At 31.1% G+C, this 18,626-nt stretch overlaps 1 protein-coding gene across 2 annotated transcripts; it reads right to left on the minus strand.

Moving 5' to 3' along the window:
• Window positions 1-12,636: 12,636 nt before the first annotated feature.
• Window positions 12,637-18,204, minus strand: LOC121216817 (receptor kinase-like protein Xa21). Of its 2 annotated transcripts, XM_041092232.1 has the most exons (5): window positions 17,328-18,204; window positions 16,683-17,048; window positions 13,357-15,210; window positions 12,851-13,215; window positions 12,637-12,664 (listed from the first exon to the last, which is right to left on the minus strand). In XM_041092232.1, the coding sequence occupies exons 1-3, from the start codon at window positions 17,917-17,919 to the stop codon at window positions 14,648-14,650; spliced, it is 1,521 nt and encodes a 506-aa protein (XP_040948166.1). In that variant the 5' UTR covers window positions 17,920-18,204; the 3' UTR covers window positions 12,637-12,664; window positions 12,851-13,215; window positions 13,357-14,647. The 2 variants fall into 2 exon arrangements, with proteins under 2 accessions (XP_040948166.1, XP_040948167.1); XM_041092233.1 differs by lacking the exons at window positions 16,683-17,048; window positions 17,328-18,204 and having other exon boundaries at window positions 13,357-15,273.
• Between the last annotated feature and the right edge of the window lie 422 nt (window positions 18,205-18,626).

An 18,626-nucleotide genomic window follows, 5' to 3' on the forward strand; every position in this document is an offset into this window, starting at 1 on the left:
GAATGAAAGAAAGTAAAATGTGGTTTGAATATGCATACATGAATTTGGTCATTTAGGTAAATTGAGATGCTTGTTGACATGTCTTTAAGTTGTCAATTGAGGTGCCTAAGGGCATATTAGTTGTATGTGGTAATATTTCATGTTTAAGAATTGATTTTGGATTATGTTGAATGCCTTGTTATGGCTTGTTGATATGCGAAGTGCTGTGTTTAGGTTGATGTCAATTTGGGTAAGAAATGTGGCTTGGAAAATGACCTATTTTCGTCCATATGGGTAGAGACACGGGCATGTGTCTCAACCGTTTGTCCCCTGTATCTTTTAATTGCGCAAGTTAGTATTCTCACACGGCCTAGCACACGGGCGTGTGGCTTGGCTGTGTGACCCAAGTCAGAGAGTTACACGAGTACAGACACGGGCTGGACACGGCCGTGTATCCCTATTTCGAATGCCTACATGGCCTGAGACATGGGCGTGTCTCCTGATTGTGTGAGTCATACGGCTGTGTGTCCCCTACAACTTTAAAAATTTTTAATGTTTTCGAAAAATTCTTTGAGTATCTGATCTAGTCTCGACTTGTTATTAACGTGTATTTTGGGCCCCAAGGGCTCGTATAAGGGACAATATGTATGATTTTGATTGATTTTTGACATGAATGTTACACGATATGAAATATCTATTTATTTGATTTGTAAACTCTGGTAATGCTCAATAACCCTGTTCTGACGATGAATACATGTTAGGGGTATTACATTTATAGAGAAAAAAAACGAAAGAAGAGGTTTTTTTTTTTTAAAACACAAGAGAAGTGATATTTTTTCAACAAATTTTGGCTTATGGGGGCCTTGGTGTGACTTCGTTTTGGATTGGCATTAGAAGCTCCAAAATGGCGTCTTTTTGAAGCCTGACTACTGACCCGATCTAGATCCCTTAGGATCCGCATGTTTTCGTGACAAGGGTCTAATTGCTGACCTAGTCCTTCCGCTTTTTAAATGTTTTTCAACACAGTCCTATTTCTGGTCTTTTTTCTTTTTCTTTTTAAATTATACCACTCAATTTTGGATTTTTTTATTTTGGTCGTTTGGACCTTGGTCTCTCCGGAAAATGGTGTGTGTAATGAGGTTGGGAATAATTTCCCATTTGGTCCCTGTTCCTTTTCGCATTTTATATTTAGTCCTTTATTTTGCTTTATTTATTCATTTGTTTATTTGATATAATTCATCATTTAAATTTCATCTAAATTTCAATTTAATCAATCATTTATTTAACTTCACACTTTTAATTACTGTTTTTTTAAAAAATATTTTGGCACTTAAAATTTAAGTTGTTTGTATCTTTTTTTATTTTTTATTTATATATTTTTAGGTGGTTATTACATATTTTTATTTATTTATTTATTTTGGTATTATGATAATGATATGACTATTGCTATTAGTATTATGAATTAATATCTTATTTATTATTATGGTTGCATTATTATTATGGTATTTATTTATTTATTATTTATCCTTTTAATATAGATGTTTTACCCACATGATTATTTTATGTTATTTAGCTATCACTATATCATGTGTCATGTTAAATATATTTGTCCATTTTCATACTATGCGCAAATAAATTAAATGCACATCACTTTAAATGTTATTTTCGTTTTTACTCGATGCATAAAAAAGGAAACTTAAAAAAAAAATGAGGCAATGTTCTTTGTTTAGGGATTCAAGAAATAGTGCCCTAACTTACGGGGTACGACTTTCTCCTTGAACCAAGATAAATGAGCATTGTTTTTAAATTCAAGACATATAAGATTTAAGTAATGATCAAATGGTGATTATTCTTGTTTTCGAAGATTTGAAGCATCGTGTTCTAACTTACGGGGCATGATATTTTCTTCTCGATTAATTTGAAATAAGACATTTTTTGTGAAAATTAATTTAGTTAATCGATATTTTAATTAAAAAAAAACATCATGCAAAGAGCGATTGCATTTTAAATTTTCTTTTAAATTTTAAATTTTCGACATCAAAACATCAAGTAACCAACTAGATACCAATTTTGAGGGTTATGAGGGTGCTAATCCTTCCTCATACGTAATCGACTCCTGAAACCATATTCTTGGATTTTGTAGGCTAAAAATTATCATTTTAGTAAAATCTAATCTTTTATTAAGATGATTAAATTTTGAGGTGACCTGATTACACCTAATAAAAAGGATAGGTGACCACTCCATTTTCGTTTTTAAAATAAAAATCGATTTAAAAAAGGTTTCAGGTAACGTTAAATTAGCCGCTCCAAACTGCTACTAAAACTACAAAAAAGAAAAAGAAAAATAAAAAGAACACTCATAATTTCTGAAAAACACTCAGCAAATCTTTAAATTAATTAGCAACTACCATTTAAACCATCTACCACTTAATCAAGCAGATCAACCACTAACCAAACAAACTGTAATTTATAAAGTCCAATCTAACAGCCAAAACTTTAAATCCGATTTTCTTTTATCATAATTTTTGACAAATCACTCAACAAATCCATAAATTAATTACCGTTACTCATCTGCTTAAATGTCAATCTAAAGCTACAATTAGTATCAAAGACGAAGAGAAAAATCAAAGAAAATACAAAAAAAGAAGTATAGAATAAAAGAAAATATAACCTAAAAATAGTTGCTGATGAAATGAAGAAGCACTTGGACTTCAATCAGTCCAATAAAAGAGTGGAGCCAGCGAATGATGCGAAGGTTAAGAAAACTTGAAGGGTGCCTAGCGTATGATGAAAGTGAAAGTGAAAGTGAAGGTGAAAGTGAGAAATTAGGGATTTAGTTTTAGAAATTGTTTTTGTTTGAAAGAAGGAACATTGTTTGGAGTATTGGACAGAGGGAAAAACAAAGAGGAAGCCTTATTTTCAAACAAGTAACATGGTTTTCCAATTTCAAAGCCCAATCCAATAAATGCTTAATTTGCTAAAAATATGATTTATAAGTACGGTTGGGGTTAGATTGGGCCCGGGTTGAAAAAACCTTACTCGAAGCTTGACTCGTTTAGAAAACAGGCCTCAATTTTTTATCCAATCCCATTTTTCAGGCTTATATTTTTGTCCAAATCCTCCCACATTTCAAGCGAGTCTGGTCGAGCAGCCCGACCCTTGAACAGGTTTGTTTTTTATCTAGGCTAATTTTTATCTAGTCTTTGCAACTATGAGACTCGAAACCATATCTAAAATTTTTCATTCTTGTATTTATTATTTTTTTGGGTAAAGAAATAGACACTATAGTCTCATAAAATCATACTGGCATAAAATCAAAAAAGATTCGTTGATTGGGTGTTGTGTGGTGTCTAGTTGGCAAAACCAATATGGTTGATTGCTATATTCAGTTTACTAAGGAATACATTGACGTGTTCAATTGAGTGGTTGGTTGGACCCGTCAAAGAAAATAACAATCGGGTTTAAATGACTTGCGCGGTTGAGGCCATTTATCTGAGTTGGGCCCTTCTGGTTCGCGAGGCTATTGAAAAGTTAAATCATGGATATGTGTTTCATGGTTGTTCGTTTGGTAAGGGTTAATCATCGGACGTTCTAATATTTATTTTATACACGGAAGGTTTGGTGGCCTAAGGCGTCCTCGATCACTATAATTGACTTATCGATTGCAGGAGAAAATTCTTTGCCAAGAACTAGTTTAAAGTCAAAGCTTGAAGCTAGAGCGTCGTCACATCAGTTTGTTTAATTTTAATTTTGTTTTAGTTTATTTTACTCCAATTTCAATTTCAATTTGTTTCTATTACTTTTATTTTTAATCGGATTTAATCTTCCCTTTTATTTTAGTATAGGTTGACACACGTTGTAGGCACGACAATTGCTTGACTGCGTAACATGGTTAAACCAAAAGTCAAATTTCGATACCTCAACACTATGGGATCAACCCTGCCACTTATACTATTTAGGTGTAGGAATATTATTTTTGGTAGATTTGACATCCATCAAATTTTGGCATCGTTCCAAAGGATTGCTACTAACTAATTTTGTGTTTTCCTTTTTACGGGCCTAGACGTACAGATTGCTTAAGCACAATCTAGATGTAGAGCATAAGAGGTAAATGTATCTTCATAGAAAGTACACTTACAACATGTTTGGTTGGGGGGACTAGGAATGGTTTACATCCTAATTTGGTAGGCCTATCACCAAACTAATGTTTGGTTGACTGTAATGGCCTATTACGACTTGTGCTGAATAGGGCTCTATTCTGGGAAAAGGCTACATAGTCATTCCTTTCCCTTACCGTTAAATAGGTATTCAACTCGGTGGAATAGGAAGATTTTTTCCCATTTTCAATTTTTTTCCTCACCTTTACCCGGAGGATAAAAACCATGTAATTGGAACCATCATCGTTCTCCCTCGGTCTCATTGGTAACTTCCTTTCATTTCCAATTCTACTAAGGATATTGGTACTCTTTTTTAAATGCTTCCCTTTTTTTTCCTTTGGTTGTAGAGGAAACCTACGTCAGTCAATTGAAGCTATCATCCTTCGCTCTTTTTTCTTTTTCTTTTCCTAAGTTTATATTATCTTGAAGCTATCAGTTCCTCCTAAATTTGAAAAAAGGGTAAGTTTTTTACTGATATGTTTTCTAAACCCAAAAATTAGGGCCTCGAATTGCATATTCAACTATGTTTCTTATGTTTAGTGTAGGCAGTGAAAGATCCTAATTCTTCAATTCTTTTGTTATACATTTAAAGATTTTTATACAGAAATTTATATTATGATTTGTAGCATGTAAACTATTGTAATATAACCCCTAGGCTTGAGAGTTAACTACATTGGATTGAGGGAGCACAAGTTTGCTTTCTTTGTATCTTAATTGTATTTTATTTGTTATTAGTCAATTTTCAAATAGGAACCTAGTTTCAGTTAACTTATGATGGTCGAAACCATTTTTTTATTTGAAAATAGAAATCGACTTTTAAGGATAAAAATGGGAGTCACCACTGATCTTTTATTGGGGTGTGATCGGATCACCTTGAAAACAATTTTAGGTCTACGAATTTTGAGAAAATAGGTTCGGGAGTCGGTTACGCACGAGGAAGGGTTAACACCCTCGCAACGCCCAAAAATTGGTACCGAATTGATTGCTTAATGTCTTAGTGTTGAAAATTTGAAAAGATTTTAAAATACAATCCTTTGAAAAGAAAAATTGAATAATCGAATTGGATGATAAGACATACCCATTTCAAAGAAATAAATTGTCACACTCAGTAAGTTAGGGTGCAACAGTCCAATCTTCGAAATTAAGTTTGTCTTTTTAAAATTTAAAATTCATGCATTTTGAGAAGGATATTTGGTTATTTGGGTCAAATGAGAAATCAGAATCCAGTAAGTTAGGGTTCAATTTCTCGAAATTCCTAAACACCGAATATTACCTTTATTTTAAAATCCTTAACTCGAGATAACAAAATGTCATATCCAATGAGTTAGGATTCAACATTTTGAAATCCCGAAAAACTTTATTTAGAAATTTGTAAGGTAATCAAAGCCCAGTAAGTTAGGGAACAATCCTCTCGAGAATCGCAAATACCGAGTATTTTGACAATTTATGAAATAAGATGATTTTAATGTTTTTAATGAAACACGGTTCCTTTTAAAAATGTAGTGTGATTAAGCGGCAGCATACCACACAAAATTTGAATATAAGATGTACATCAATGAGTAATGAACAATAAATAAATATAAACAAATAGAATAACAATAATTTCAATCATACATTATGCAAATATCAACGTCAACATTAACCTAGAAGAAAAATAAAATGTAACTTATAAAAACAAAAAAAAATGAGAGAAAGGAAATTTGGAATTAATAAAGTATGTACACAAAATTATACATAAAAAATTTTTAAAAATAAGTAATTAATGTAAAGATTTGAAAAAATTTAATAATAGAACTAAAAATGAAAAAAATGTTTAAATGAATTTTTAAGAAAGAATTATAAAACGAAAATAAAAATGAATAAATCTTAAAATTAATATACATATTTTAATCTAAATGAGTAAAAACTTAATGTAAACAATAATATACATATAATAATATGTGTAAAAATCGAAATAAGTAAAACATAATAGAAAATTTAAAAGAAATAAAGTATTTATGTATAGAAAATAGGTAAAAATTTATAATTTGAAATTAATAATATATTTTTATATATACATATGTATATTAAAATTAAGTACTAAAAAACTAAATTAAATACTAAATTAAAAAGAAAAAAAACAAATTCAAGCTAAATTGATAACTGATTCAATACTGCAGGACTAAAACAACAATTGAACGTAAAGGCTCAGAGATTCGAAACCAATTAATGAAAACGATGCCGTTTGACTTTGGACCAAAATGTGACTAGAATAAAATATATGGTACATATTTAAAAATTAAAGAAAATTGGATTGCGGCAATACAAAACAAAGGGGACTGGTTGCACAAATAGTCCAATTTACCAAAAAGCGCGGATCTTGCCCTCGGGTTGGGTCACCACGTGGATCTGAGCCTTCAAATGACGCCGTTTCGAAGCCATCGTAGTGGCATCAAACGACGAAGTTTTAATCACCGTGCTTAAGGGCTAAGATAGCCCTAAAAACAAAAAACCTTTCACTAAAAACCTAAACTAAACACTCTCTGCACCGCTCTGTGAATTGTCCCCTCAAGGATTCTCCGAACGTCGCCCAAACTCCGATGACGACGGAGAGAGCAAGGATTCGGCCACAAGGTCACTTCTCTGCTTTCTAATCTCTGTTTTTATATTCTTTTATTCAAAAATGAATCAAACAAACACAGAAAAGATAACCGAAAGAAAAGAGAAAAAACAAAAAGAAAAAAGAAGAAGTAAAGGAAAGATTTAAAATCACCTTTAGAACTCTCTTTCTCTGAATCTTTTGTTTTGATTTCTTAAATTGTGTATGAGTAAAAATTTACAGTATTCCAATGGCTCTTTTATAGTCAGATTTACAGAAAAAATAAAACAAAATAAATAAAATGAAATTCCCTCAAATTACATATGTTATTCTGTTACTGCTGGCTTTCGTGTGTATTTGCAGGTATTCGGCCAAGCTGGAACAATAGACGGAGGCACACTCGTGTGAGGAAGATGCACAAGCCTGATGGTGATACACGCGCAAAGTCTGGGTCCAACCGTTGTGGCGCCGATGAAACCCTAGAAGCTTCTGGGGTACTCTCCTGGTTTGGGCTGAGTTTTGGGCCTGGGAGATTCGGGTTTAGAAAATTGGGTTTGGGGTCTATTAGTTATTTGGGATGTTTTTATATTGGACTTTTAATTTTATTTTTCTGGTATTTACTGGGCCAGTAATGTAATTGGACCTTATTATTATTTTTTATTTGGCTTGGTTTTTTTTGAAATGTATGTGGGCTGGGAAAATTTGGGTTATTACAATGATCATCATAACAAACCTTGTATTTGACTTTTTGTTGAGGGATATCAACTCATTTGGGAGAAGCCTTTTGAGTGTTGTCTACCAGACAACCGATGTTGCCCTCAACAACTAAAGGTATTGTCCCCATGTCAAGATTTTCACCCAGCCTCTGTAGAAAAATTATGGAGAACATGTGCATAGGGATTCAAACCACCAACCAATGCATATGTATCCTTTAATTGCAGAATCAAGATGTAATAGCCCATTTTTAGTAGTTTTAGAACTCCTTTTTTCGATAATCGATTCAGTAAATAATATTTATTAATATTTACGAGTCTATTATAGTGTTATATTGATTTTTGGTCTGGTAATTTTGATGAACGATTAGTAATTATGGTACAAGGACTAAATCGTAAAAAACATAAAAGTTGATAGCTATTGAATTTTATTAGTTAAAAGAATTAAATAGAAATTGTTCAAGGGTTTAAGTGGCAATTAGGCCATTTTTTTTATAGTTGTGGACAATTGATGTTTTGTTTTAAGTAATATATGTTAAAAATTATAATGAAATTATGTTATATGTTATAAGAAAAATAAAACAACAATGATCATCCACTTTAGTTTCTTCCTTCTTCAACCATGAGCACCAAAGATAACTTCAGAAACCATTTCTTTTTGCATCAATCTTGTTCGATCCTCTTGCATCATATGTTAACTAAGTCATTTTCTTATAATTTTTAAGTTTTGAGATCCCGGGGAGCTTGATTTAACTAACTCAAGTACTAATTCACAAAATTGTAAAGTTCTGAAATGTTTTCATTGATGATTATTAAGCTTTTGGTATTAATTGGTTGAATGTTAAGCTTAGATGTTAAATATGACTATTTTGTAATGAGAAAATTACTAGTTTTGAGTATAGGGACTAAAGTGTAAATATTTTGAAATTGACATGAAATTTATATAATTATTGATTCTAGAGGGTTATAGAATGATGAAATTGAAATCCGATTGAAAAACGAAGCTTGAATATGAAAGTTATGGTTATTTTGGTTTTAGGGACTAAAATGAATAAAATGTAAAAAAAATTAGTGAATTTGTGAAAATTAAAATTTAAGTGTCATATGTATAGAATAAGGTGTTGTAAGGTAATTGGAACTGATAAATTGAAATGAATTACAATATAGTTTAAGATTTGAATTGACCAGAAGTTAGTCGAGGAAAAAAGAAAATTGTAGATTAGGCCTGACACTTCGCTTACTATCATTTTTTCTAGGTAAGTTTATATGGTATACTTATATTTAATTGTTATAGATAATTGAATTATAAATTGTGTATGTGTGTATGTAATTTGAGTTGCTTACATGTTGATGTATGATTGCACTCTAATGCCCCTGATTGCACTTTGGTGCCCTTGATTGCATTTTCGTGCCCCTGATTGCACTCTGGTGCCCTTGATTGCATTTTCGTGCCTTTATATGTACTTTGGTGTCCCTTTCTGTATTACAATGATCGTCAAGAAATGAACAAAGTTTGAGCGATGAGTTCAAATGGGATAATATGAACATGTCCATGGTTGAATGTGGAATTGATTTTGGTGTGGTACTAAAGCATTAAATTATAATAGAGTTTCTTGTACATTGAATTAGCATATGGAAGGATTGTGTGAACTCATCTTGTGGAAATTGTACTACCATGGTTAGGTTTAATTGGCAACTTGGTTAAGTAATTACTTATAGGTTTTAAATGAGGCAAGCTAATCATTCTATGCTTATGAACTTGCTAAGTATTTTAAAATGCTTACTTTGTCTTGTTTTCCTATCTTTTAGTTGCCTTTTGCGGAACGCAACAATGTATAAACTTGGAGCTCACACAATCTAGTCTTTAATTTGTGGAGCATTACATAACCCAAATGGTATTACTCTCCATTGATAATGTTCATTAGGAGCACTAAAGGCTATTAAGGGTTTAGATTTATTAGTTAGCATGATTTGCCAAAAACTCTATTTACAATCAAACTTACTAAAGTATTTAGCTTGTTTAGCCTGATTAATCAAAACAACCTTTCTTGGAATAAAATATCCATCAAAAAATAATATTTTGATTTAACCTTTTATAATTAATTGCCATCCTAACTTTTCCTCTTTTTATTTAGGCATGGTTTCTTACCATAAAAGCAGGACTAGAATGTGGACTATTAGTTTTTCTATTAATCCCTTTTCTAATAGTTCATTTATTTGAACTTCAAATTCATCCATATTGGGATTTTCCAATTTAATATCATAGTGTCTAAGACTATTATTCCATAATTTTAATGGTTCTTCACTAAAATTATCTTCAAGAATTTTAAACAACCAATGATTTGTTTCTAGTTGTTTAATTTGTTCTTTTCTAGTTGGTGTAAAGTTTTTATCACACACAAACTTATGATTTTCTACAAGTGGTATTTCCACTGAAGACTTTTCTACAGATAAAATAATTAAATTTCTATCTATAGAAAATGGTAGATGCTGATATATAAAATTATTTCTTAATAATATATCTCCATGCATCGCAGGAAAACATAATATTTTTGGAATCACAAATCTTAAATTGTTCATGTAAATTGATATATTTCTAGCCTTATATTGAATTATGGTTTCATTACCATCTATTCATATTCCATTTATAGGATTTTTCATTAATTTCCATTTTTCTACAGGAATGACATTTTTTTGACAACTACTGGTTGTAGCTCCTATATCTAATAAAGCATGTAAAGAATATTTTTTATATTCTTTAAACTGAATGTAATTTTAATATATGTATAATATTTCCTTGATTGAAAATTTGAAAAGGTAATTACATCATCTTTTCCAACTTTTATTTGTTGAATAATTGTTTGTAGTTTTTTCATTCTAGTGTTTCTAGAATTTTCTAACACAAATATATAATCTTTATTATTATCAAAATTTGTTTCTGATAGTATTTTACTAGGATTTGTTTCCTTTTTATAACATATTTTTAAATCTTGTTTTTCAAGACTTTTGATCCTTTTTCTAGCCTCTTTTCTTTTGTTAGAAAAGTTTTTGACTATATGATCTTTCTTAACACCTAAAAAGCATTTATAACTTAGTTTTTTAAGTTTTCTAGAAGTTTTTCTCCTAAAAGACTTTTTGTTACCAGAAAAATTGTTATTTCTTAATTTCCCCTTAACAAATTTATAATGTTTTTTTTATGCCTATGATGTTCAAAGGCGTCCAGATAAAGACAAAAAAGTTTTGCAATGTGGAAGCAACCATCAAATCCATGATGGGAAAAGACGGTGAAACGTGGAAGCAACCATGATCACACAAGAAACATGACAAATGCGACGTGGAAGCAACCACATCCATTCAAGAAGGGATCCTTATCAGAATCACTGTTCAAGATTCAAAATACAATTGTATAGAATTTTTGAAATTGGACTATAAATAAAGATAGGCTATCAATTGTAGAGGCATCTTGAAAATATCGTATAGTTTTCCCTTTTATATTTTCTCTTCTATAAACACTTTCCTTTTGTAAATTAAAAGAGTCTATAGCCTTCCGCACATAGCACGCACTCTACCACCCTTCCCCCTATTGGTATCAGAGGTGCCGGTGTAAATATTTCTTGGAAAAATAATATCGTAGTATTCATTGTAAGTCTTTATCTTTGATTTACAGTTCTGTTTGTTTCATGTTTATTTGACTCAAAACCCATATATCTATTATTCTGTCTTTCTATTGCCGTTGAGTCTAGGGAGGATGTTTAGGCCTTTGAGAGAAGACGTTTAAGACAATAGACGGTTTTAGGTACCAGGGACAAATAAAATGGAGCCGATAGAGTGTTTATATAAAGATAAAACTTGTAATCATACTATGATCTGTTGAAAGGAAAATCATGCTCATGTGTGCAATTTGAATTATGGTATCTTGGTTCATGAATGTGACTTGGATTTTTAATGGATATATGTCATATACCTATATGTATTTACTGGTTAGTAATGCTTGATGAAAGACACATTTGTTTAACTAGATTGGCATTGTTATGCTTGTACACTTGGTGAACGTATTTAGGCCTTATTGGATATATGAGATTACTTGAATATGCGAACCTCATTGCATATTCAATGCCAGCTGTCATTGTATTGAATGTGTGAATTGTCAATGTATTACATATGTGAACTATCACTGTATTTTTCTGCGTGAACTGCATTTGTAGTAACGCGTGAGTTAATTATCCACGCAAAGTAAGAGTAACCAATCCATAATATAGTTATAAGCGAACTCTATATAAATAGTTATGAGGTGAACTGTGACAATGTGTGAGTTTTGTTTATATGTGAACTGAGTTATATGTGAACTGTGTGTATATGCGAACTGAGTTATATGCAAATTGTGTTTATATGTGAATTGTGTTTATATGCAAACTATGTTTATATGTAAGTTGTGTTTATATGAGAACTAAGTTATATGCGAACTGTGTTTATATGTGAACTGAGTTATATGCAAATAGTGTTTATATGCAAATTGTGTTTATATGTGATCTGTGTCAATGTGTGGACTTTGTAAATGTAAGATCTGTAATTGTAACTTAATATGTGAACTGGTTCATTAAAATTATGTGTGAACTGACTTTGTATGGCTTGTATGTACATGCTCTTTGTAAAGTAATTACGTGCGAGCTCTTTGTAAAGTGACTAAGTGCGAGCTAGTCTATAAAGTAGTAAAATGTGTGTTATGTAATCTATGAGTTGTATTGACATGCGAACTATGTTAATACATGAGCTGCGTCAACTTCTGAGCCGTAGCAAAAGTACAAGCTATACTCAACTTGTGTGCCGTAGCAAAAGTACAAGCTATACTGTGGTAGTAGTTATAGCTCAGGTCCGGTGACTGGACCAAGCGAGGGGTGTTAAACAAGAGATAATCTCAACACGAGAATAATACCATCTTTTGAGAGTTCCGTCAACACAATAAATGAAATTTAAATGCATACTTTTTTTAATGAAAGTAAATATCATATTAATTAAAGAAAAGCAACTAAAAATCCAATAATAAAATCCTTAGCAAAAGATTGAAACACAATTATATTGTAAATGAAGTAAGAAACTAAGAAAATCCAATCTAATAAAGAAAAAAACTTGATGCCCCAAAGCTACCATAAAACTAAATCATGGTAAGGCCTGCTGCTCGTTTTATTGGTTTCCATGCATCTTTATTTTGCAAAAGAAGTTTGAATTCCGAATAAAGCCTAGTACATGGGAGCAAAAGAAAGAAAATTAGTATATTAATTTCCACGATTTTTAAAACAAAATTCATGGAAACGAATATTGACATATTAGATATCTATGATTATAATGCTAAAATAGATTAAAATTATTAAATTAATGGAAAAATTAAGAGTGAATTAATAACCGCAAGCGTACTCATTACTCACCATATTTGTTAAACATGTTTGATGTTGTTTAGCAACCTTTGTTTGATTTTCTTTAGCTCAACCACAACATCTTTCATGTCTTTTCTTTCTTCTGGTAACTCAGTTGAACAATTCAGAGCCAACTCCATGATGGCTGAAATACAATTTGCTTTAACAACAAAGTACTCATCCTCTTCTCTTAATAAATCAGCATCTGCAATTTCTATTGCTCCTTTCGGCAATGAACATTCCATCCAATGCCTTATAGTCACTTCTTCAGCAAAAAAGATTATCAGTTGGCTTTTTCTTTGTGAAAGTTTCTATAAGGATGATCCCATAACTATATACATCACATTTTATAGAAACAATTCCAGTTGATCCAAATTCTGCATTTCAAGTATAATTAGAGCATCATTAATCCTTAATTATTTCTAAAATGCTTATTCAAATATATATCCACAGACGCATGAAGCAAAAATATAAAATGCAAATCAAGAAAATAATCATACAAAAATAAAAAAATTCACCTGGTGCCATATACCCGATAGTTGCAAGAGTCATGGTTTGCTTCATTACATCACCTTCTCCCAACAATTTGGCAATGCCAAAATCTCCTACATGTGCAACCATGTCTTCATCCAGTAGAATATTGCTTGGTTTTAAGTCACAATGAATTATAGGTGTTGGATGTTCGTTGTGAAGATGTTCTACTGCTGCCGCAACATCTATCATTATGTTGACCCTTTGTATGATATCAAGGAAACAGTTATTAGAATGTAACCATTTCTCAAGATTTCCATTAGACATGTAATCAAACACCAAGGCTTTGAAGTCAACACTTGAGCAGCAAGTAATGACCTTGGCAATATTACGATGAACTATATTACGCATAGCATCACATTCAATGTCAAAACTCTGAAATGCTCCCTCTATTTGCAAATTGAAAACTTTTATTGCAACTTCCATTCCATCTGAAAGCCTCCCTTTATATACATATCCAAAACTCCCAAAACCAAGCATATTACATTCCTCAAACCCATTAGTTGCTTGTGAAAGTTCATAATGTGAAATTCTTCTCAGTGTTTTCAAAGACAACAAATCATCCCTAATTGGTAGAGTTGTACCCCTACTTTGGCATCTTCTGTAAATAATAGTTAAGACTATTAGTACTATGACAATACCAATTGTTGGTAAACTATACCTAAAAGCATGCAATAAAGTCATTTTGGAATTTTTGTGGATGTCGTTTTTGCAAGGTGGGACTAGCAATCTAGGTGGACCACAAAGTGCATAATTCTTCATGAATGATGTGCTAGAAAAGTTTGAAAAACATCCTTCGATGGGAATTTCCCCTTCAAGTCTATTGAAAGACACATTAAAATACTTTAGATATAAAAGCTTTTCCAAAGACTTGGGAATGACACCAGAGAGATTGTTATTGCATATATCCAAGAATTCCAAACTAATCAAACCACCAAACGATTCAGGGATATGACCATGTAGTATATTATTTGATAAATCCAATGAAACCAAAGTTTTAAGACCCCCAAATGTAGATAAGATATCGCCCGTGAGAATATTCCTTGATAAATTTAGTTTCAGCAGACTTCTTAAATCACCGACATCAAGAGCATGTGAATTGTCAAGGTAATTTGATGATAAATCTACTTCTAATATATCGTTAAGATTCCACAGAGTCGAGGGTATTGCAGAACTCAATTTGTTGGATTCTAAATAAAGATATCTCAAAGAAGTAATATTACCAAAACAAGAGGGTATGGATCCATACAACTTATTCAACCCTAAAAGCAAGTTGTATCATCTTTCCAAATCACAAAGGCTTTCTGAGATAGGCCCTTCTAATTTATTAGAGAAAAGACCCAGACCTTGGAGATTTCGCAGTCCTCCTATTGATGTTGGAATAAATCCACTTAACTTATTATAGCCAAGTTCTAAAACCAACATGTTGCTTAAGTTACCTATTTGCATTGGGATATTACCTTCAAGCTCACAATGGTCGGCATAAAAACGTTGCAAGGATGTCGAAAGGTTCCCAATATAAGTAGGAAGAATGCCACTCAGTGGATTTCCTGAAACAACTATTTTTCTCAAATGCCTGCAATTTGCCAAAGAAGAAAGAAAGGTCCACTCATGATCAGCAGATCCTGTGATCAAATTGTTATTCATGATTTGGAGCCGTTCAAGGTGTCTTAAGTTGCCAAGCGTTTTAGGGATTGGGCCAGAGAATAAGTTATCTACCAAGTCCAGAAACTTAAGCATGGAAACATTGGAGATTGAGTTGGGAATGTTTCCGCTAAGTTTATTTCCCCTCAATATAAGATACTCAAGCTTTAGAGCATTGGTCATAGATGGTAAATTACCTGTAAAATTACATCTTTTAGTATACATATTCATTGAATACCAAATTCACAAAATATATAATACACTAAAATACATCTTTAAAATAAAAAACTGTAAAACTTTATATCAAATAAAAATAAAATTCTGGCATGGAAAATGTGATCAAATCAATTTGAACAATGGCATATAATAAGAATTTTTGAGTAGTAATTAGTCCATTGTGATTTGTATATAAAAAAAAACCATTCCATGTTATAATATATAAAATCTGTACTCCAAACTAAAAATGAACTCCTCACTATTCTTAGCCCAAGTCTTGCATTGAAATCATCATTATCAAATTTACAAAAATATATAATACATTGTAAAACTTTAAATCAAATAAAAATAAAACTTTGGCATGAGAATGTGGCATCTAATCAATCTTAAAGATGACACAGAATAAGAGATTGTGAATAATAATTAATTATGATTTGGAAAGCAAAAATTTTAAATCATTCTGTATGAGTATTCGGTTTAATGGTAAACTTGCATCAATACAAGTCTAAGAAATCAAAATAATATAACATCAATAAAATTATTTCAAATACAATATTGTTCTAAAGGTTAGATGTTGGTTTAGCCCTTAAAGTTGTATTTAATTATTATTTTGGTACCTAAAAAAATTATTTGTACCAATTTGATATTTAAAGTTGGAAGCATTAATAAAATGGTACAAAAATATTATTATGAAAAATTAAAAAAAATTAAAAATTCAGATTTTTTTTAAAAAAATGTAGAAAATGTTTTTAAAAATTATAAAATAGGAAAGTAAAACATACATAAACAGTAAAATAGACATAGAGAATACCAAAAATTTATATATATATAAAAGAAAATAGGACAAAAAATAAGAAAAACTTAAAAGGAATCAACAAACCATGGAGAAGGTGAGCTGTGGAATTGATAAGATCAATTAGAAAATGGTTTCGAGCTTTCTGCTTAGTTAAATCAAGTAAATTACAATGCCCAAAAAGAGAAAGGAAAACCCCAAATGTGGAAATACGATATAAAGATTAAGAGTGAAATTTAAAATCCAAGCTATATATTCTATAAGCTCCAATTAAAAATTTTGGTCTAAAATATTTGTGTTAATGTAACATTTTGAAAAATAAAATAAACTTAATATCAATGTAATCAAAAATTTTTATAATAGATTTGAATTTAATAAATAATTTTAATAGTGTTGACAATTCATTAAAATTCACATTATCATTTTTTTAAGAATAAATCATTAAATTAATAAATAACATGTTAAGGGTTACAATGTTTGTTTCAAATACAATATAACCAAAAGAAATTATAATGGATCTGAATTCTGTAAAAAGTTTTAACGGTGTTAATAATTCTTTAAAATTCATATATTCGTTTTGTCCTAAATAAAATATTTTAACGAAATTAAACTTTTTTATAAAAAATATTTTAAATTAAAGAAACCAGGGAATTTTAATACCTTCCAGGTTATTTAACGCCAAATATAATTCTTCAAGTTGTGTCAAATTCCCGATACTTCTTGGAATGATCCCCGTAAATTTATTAATGGACAGTGACAAAATTCTGAGGTTGTTGCATTTGCCTATACTTGATGTAACGTTACCAGATAATTCATTCGAAATCAAGTCAAGCCCTTCAAGCTTGGGAAGGTGTTGACACATATCATTAGGCAAACTATCTAATAGGCTATTTTCGGAGAGACCAATAGCTTTCAGAGAAGAAATGTTGAAGATGGGAGATGGAATCGGACCTGTAAGACCTTTAATTGCTTGAATACTAAGCATTTCCAAACTAAGAAGATTACCAATTTCCTCCGAAATTTGACCTGCAAATTAACATAGTTGAAAAATCAAGGTGTAAAGCTAACTATTTCGTAAGTGTAAATCAAAGAGGCTTTTTTTTTTATTTTTTTTTTCGTTATGAAATAATATGGATATGTTAGATTCTAATCATGTTTAAGTATATTAGTTCAGCTAATTAAGTATTTTTCCTTGAAAGATAATGTTCTTATTTTTTGTATTTATATTACAAATAATTTTTTTACAATTTAAAAACAAAAGAGGTAAAATGTGTTTAAATTAAAGACATTAAGGAAAATGCATACCTTCTAGGTTATTAAACCCTAAATATAATTCTTCAAGTCTTGACAGATTTCCAATACTTCTCGGAATGATTCCCACAAATTGATTATAGGACAATGACAAATTTTTAAGATTGTTGCATTTGCCTATACTTGATGGAATGTTACCAGAAAATTCATTCCAACTCAAGTAAAGCCCTTCAAGCTTGGGAAGATGTTGACACATATCATTAGGCAAACTACTTGGTAAGCTATTACCGGAGAGAGCAATAATCGTCAGAGAAGAAATATTGAAGATGGAAGATGGAACCTGGCCAGATAATTGATTAAATATCAAGTTAAAGATCTCTAGATTGGACATGTTGACAAGTGTTTGAGGGATTGTGCCTGTAAAAGTATTATTTGTCATTTGCAACCTTTGAACTTTGTGTAAGTTCCCAAGCCATGATGGAATTTCCCCATTAAGACTGTTAAAGCTTAATTGTAAGATCTTCAAACGATGCAATTGACCCAATTCTTTAGGTAGCAGGCCATAGAAACTGTTGCGATTCAAGTCGAGAGAGAGTAGAAATGAAAGATTTCCAAGGTATGGAGGGATAGTACCCCTAAGATTCATGCTTGAAAGATTCAAAGCTATAACTCTTTTATGGATGATGCCACACGAAACACCAATCCACCTGCAAACAGAGGTAGAGGCCGTCCAATTGTTTGCCAAGACATTTGAGGATCGGCAATGCGATCCTTAAACTTCAGAAGTGCAAACTGATCGGAGTTGAGATTCCTGGCTGTCATAGCCAAGCAAAGTACGGAACATGGTATGAATAAAGCTAAAAGAAGATGAAAGCAAGCGTTGTAGTTCATGATTTGAAGACGAATTAAGGCAAGAAAATAAAAAAAGTAGGAAAAGGGAAGTTGAAATGATAAAATAGCACAGAGAGCATGCTTTAATATGTTTCAACCCTCGCACACTTCTCCCACATTAAATTCACTCGGCCGGGTTGGGCCGGGGGGGGGGGTTACAACACTAATCTAGATTTTACTTTTTCATTGGTATCAAGTCTTCTTCACATACAAAGAAAATATAATTTCTCCTAAATTTTCTTCACATTACTCCACATAATCCGTAAAAAAATACCTTAATAAAATATAATTTTTAAATACTATATATTCTTTTATTTTTCTCACAATAATATATTGGTTAAAATATGCTATTCCCCCTGTACTTTTTATAATTTGAGATTTAGTCCATGTACTTTAAAAGTTAAAAAATCCAATCCCCCTAATTTCTCAATTTAAAAATTTTAGTCTAATCATTATCATTGT

This window comes from Gossypium hirsutum, chromosome D05 (assembly GCF_007990345.1).
Source record: "Gossypium hirsutum isolate 1008001.06 chromosome D05, Gossypium_hirsutum_v2.1, whole genome shotgun sequence".
Classification (NCBI taxonomy): Eukaryota; Viridiplantae; Streptophyta; class Magnoliopsida; order Malvales; family Malvaceae; genus Gossypium; species Gossypium hirsutum.

What these genes read in the sequence shown, in the direction of transcription:
- LOC121216817 (XM_041092232.1), bottom strand. Translation starts at nt 17,919, where the DNA reads ATGAATCTTAGGGGTACTATCCCTCCATACCTTGGAAATCTTTCATTT. An exon ending in AGGGTTTAATAACCTAGAAG is followed by an intron (nt 17,049 to 17,327) that starts GTATGCATTTTC and finishes GTTAATTTGCAG; the next exon opens with GTCAAATTTCGGAGGAAATT. An exon ending in GGCGTTAAATAACCTGGAAG is followed by an intron (nt 15,211 to 16,682) that starts GTATTAAAATTC and finishes GTAATTTTACAG; the next exon opens with GTAATTTACCATCTATGACC.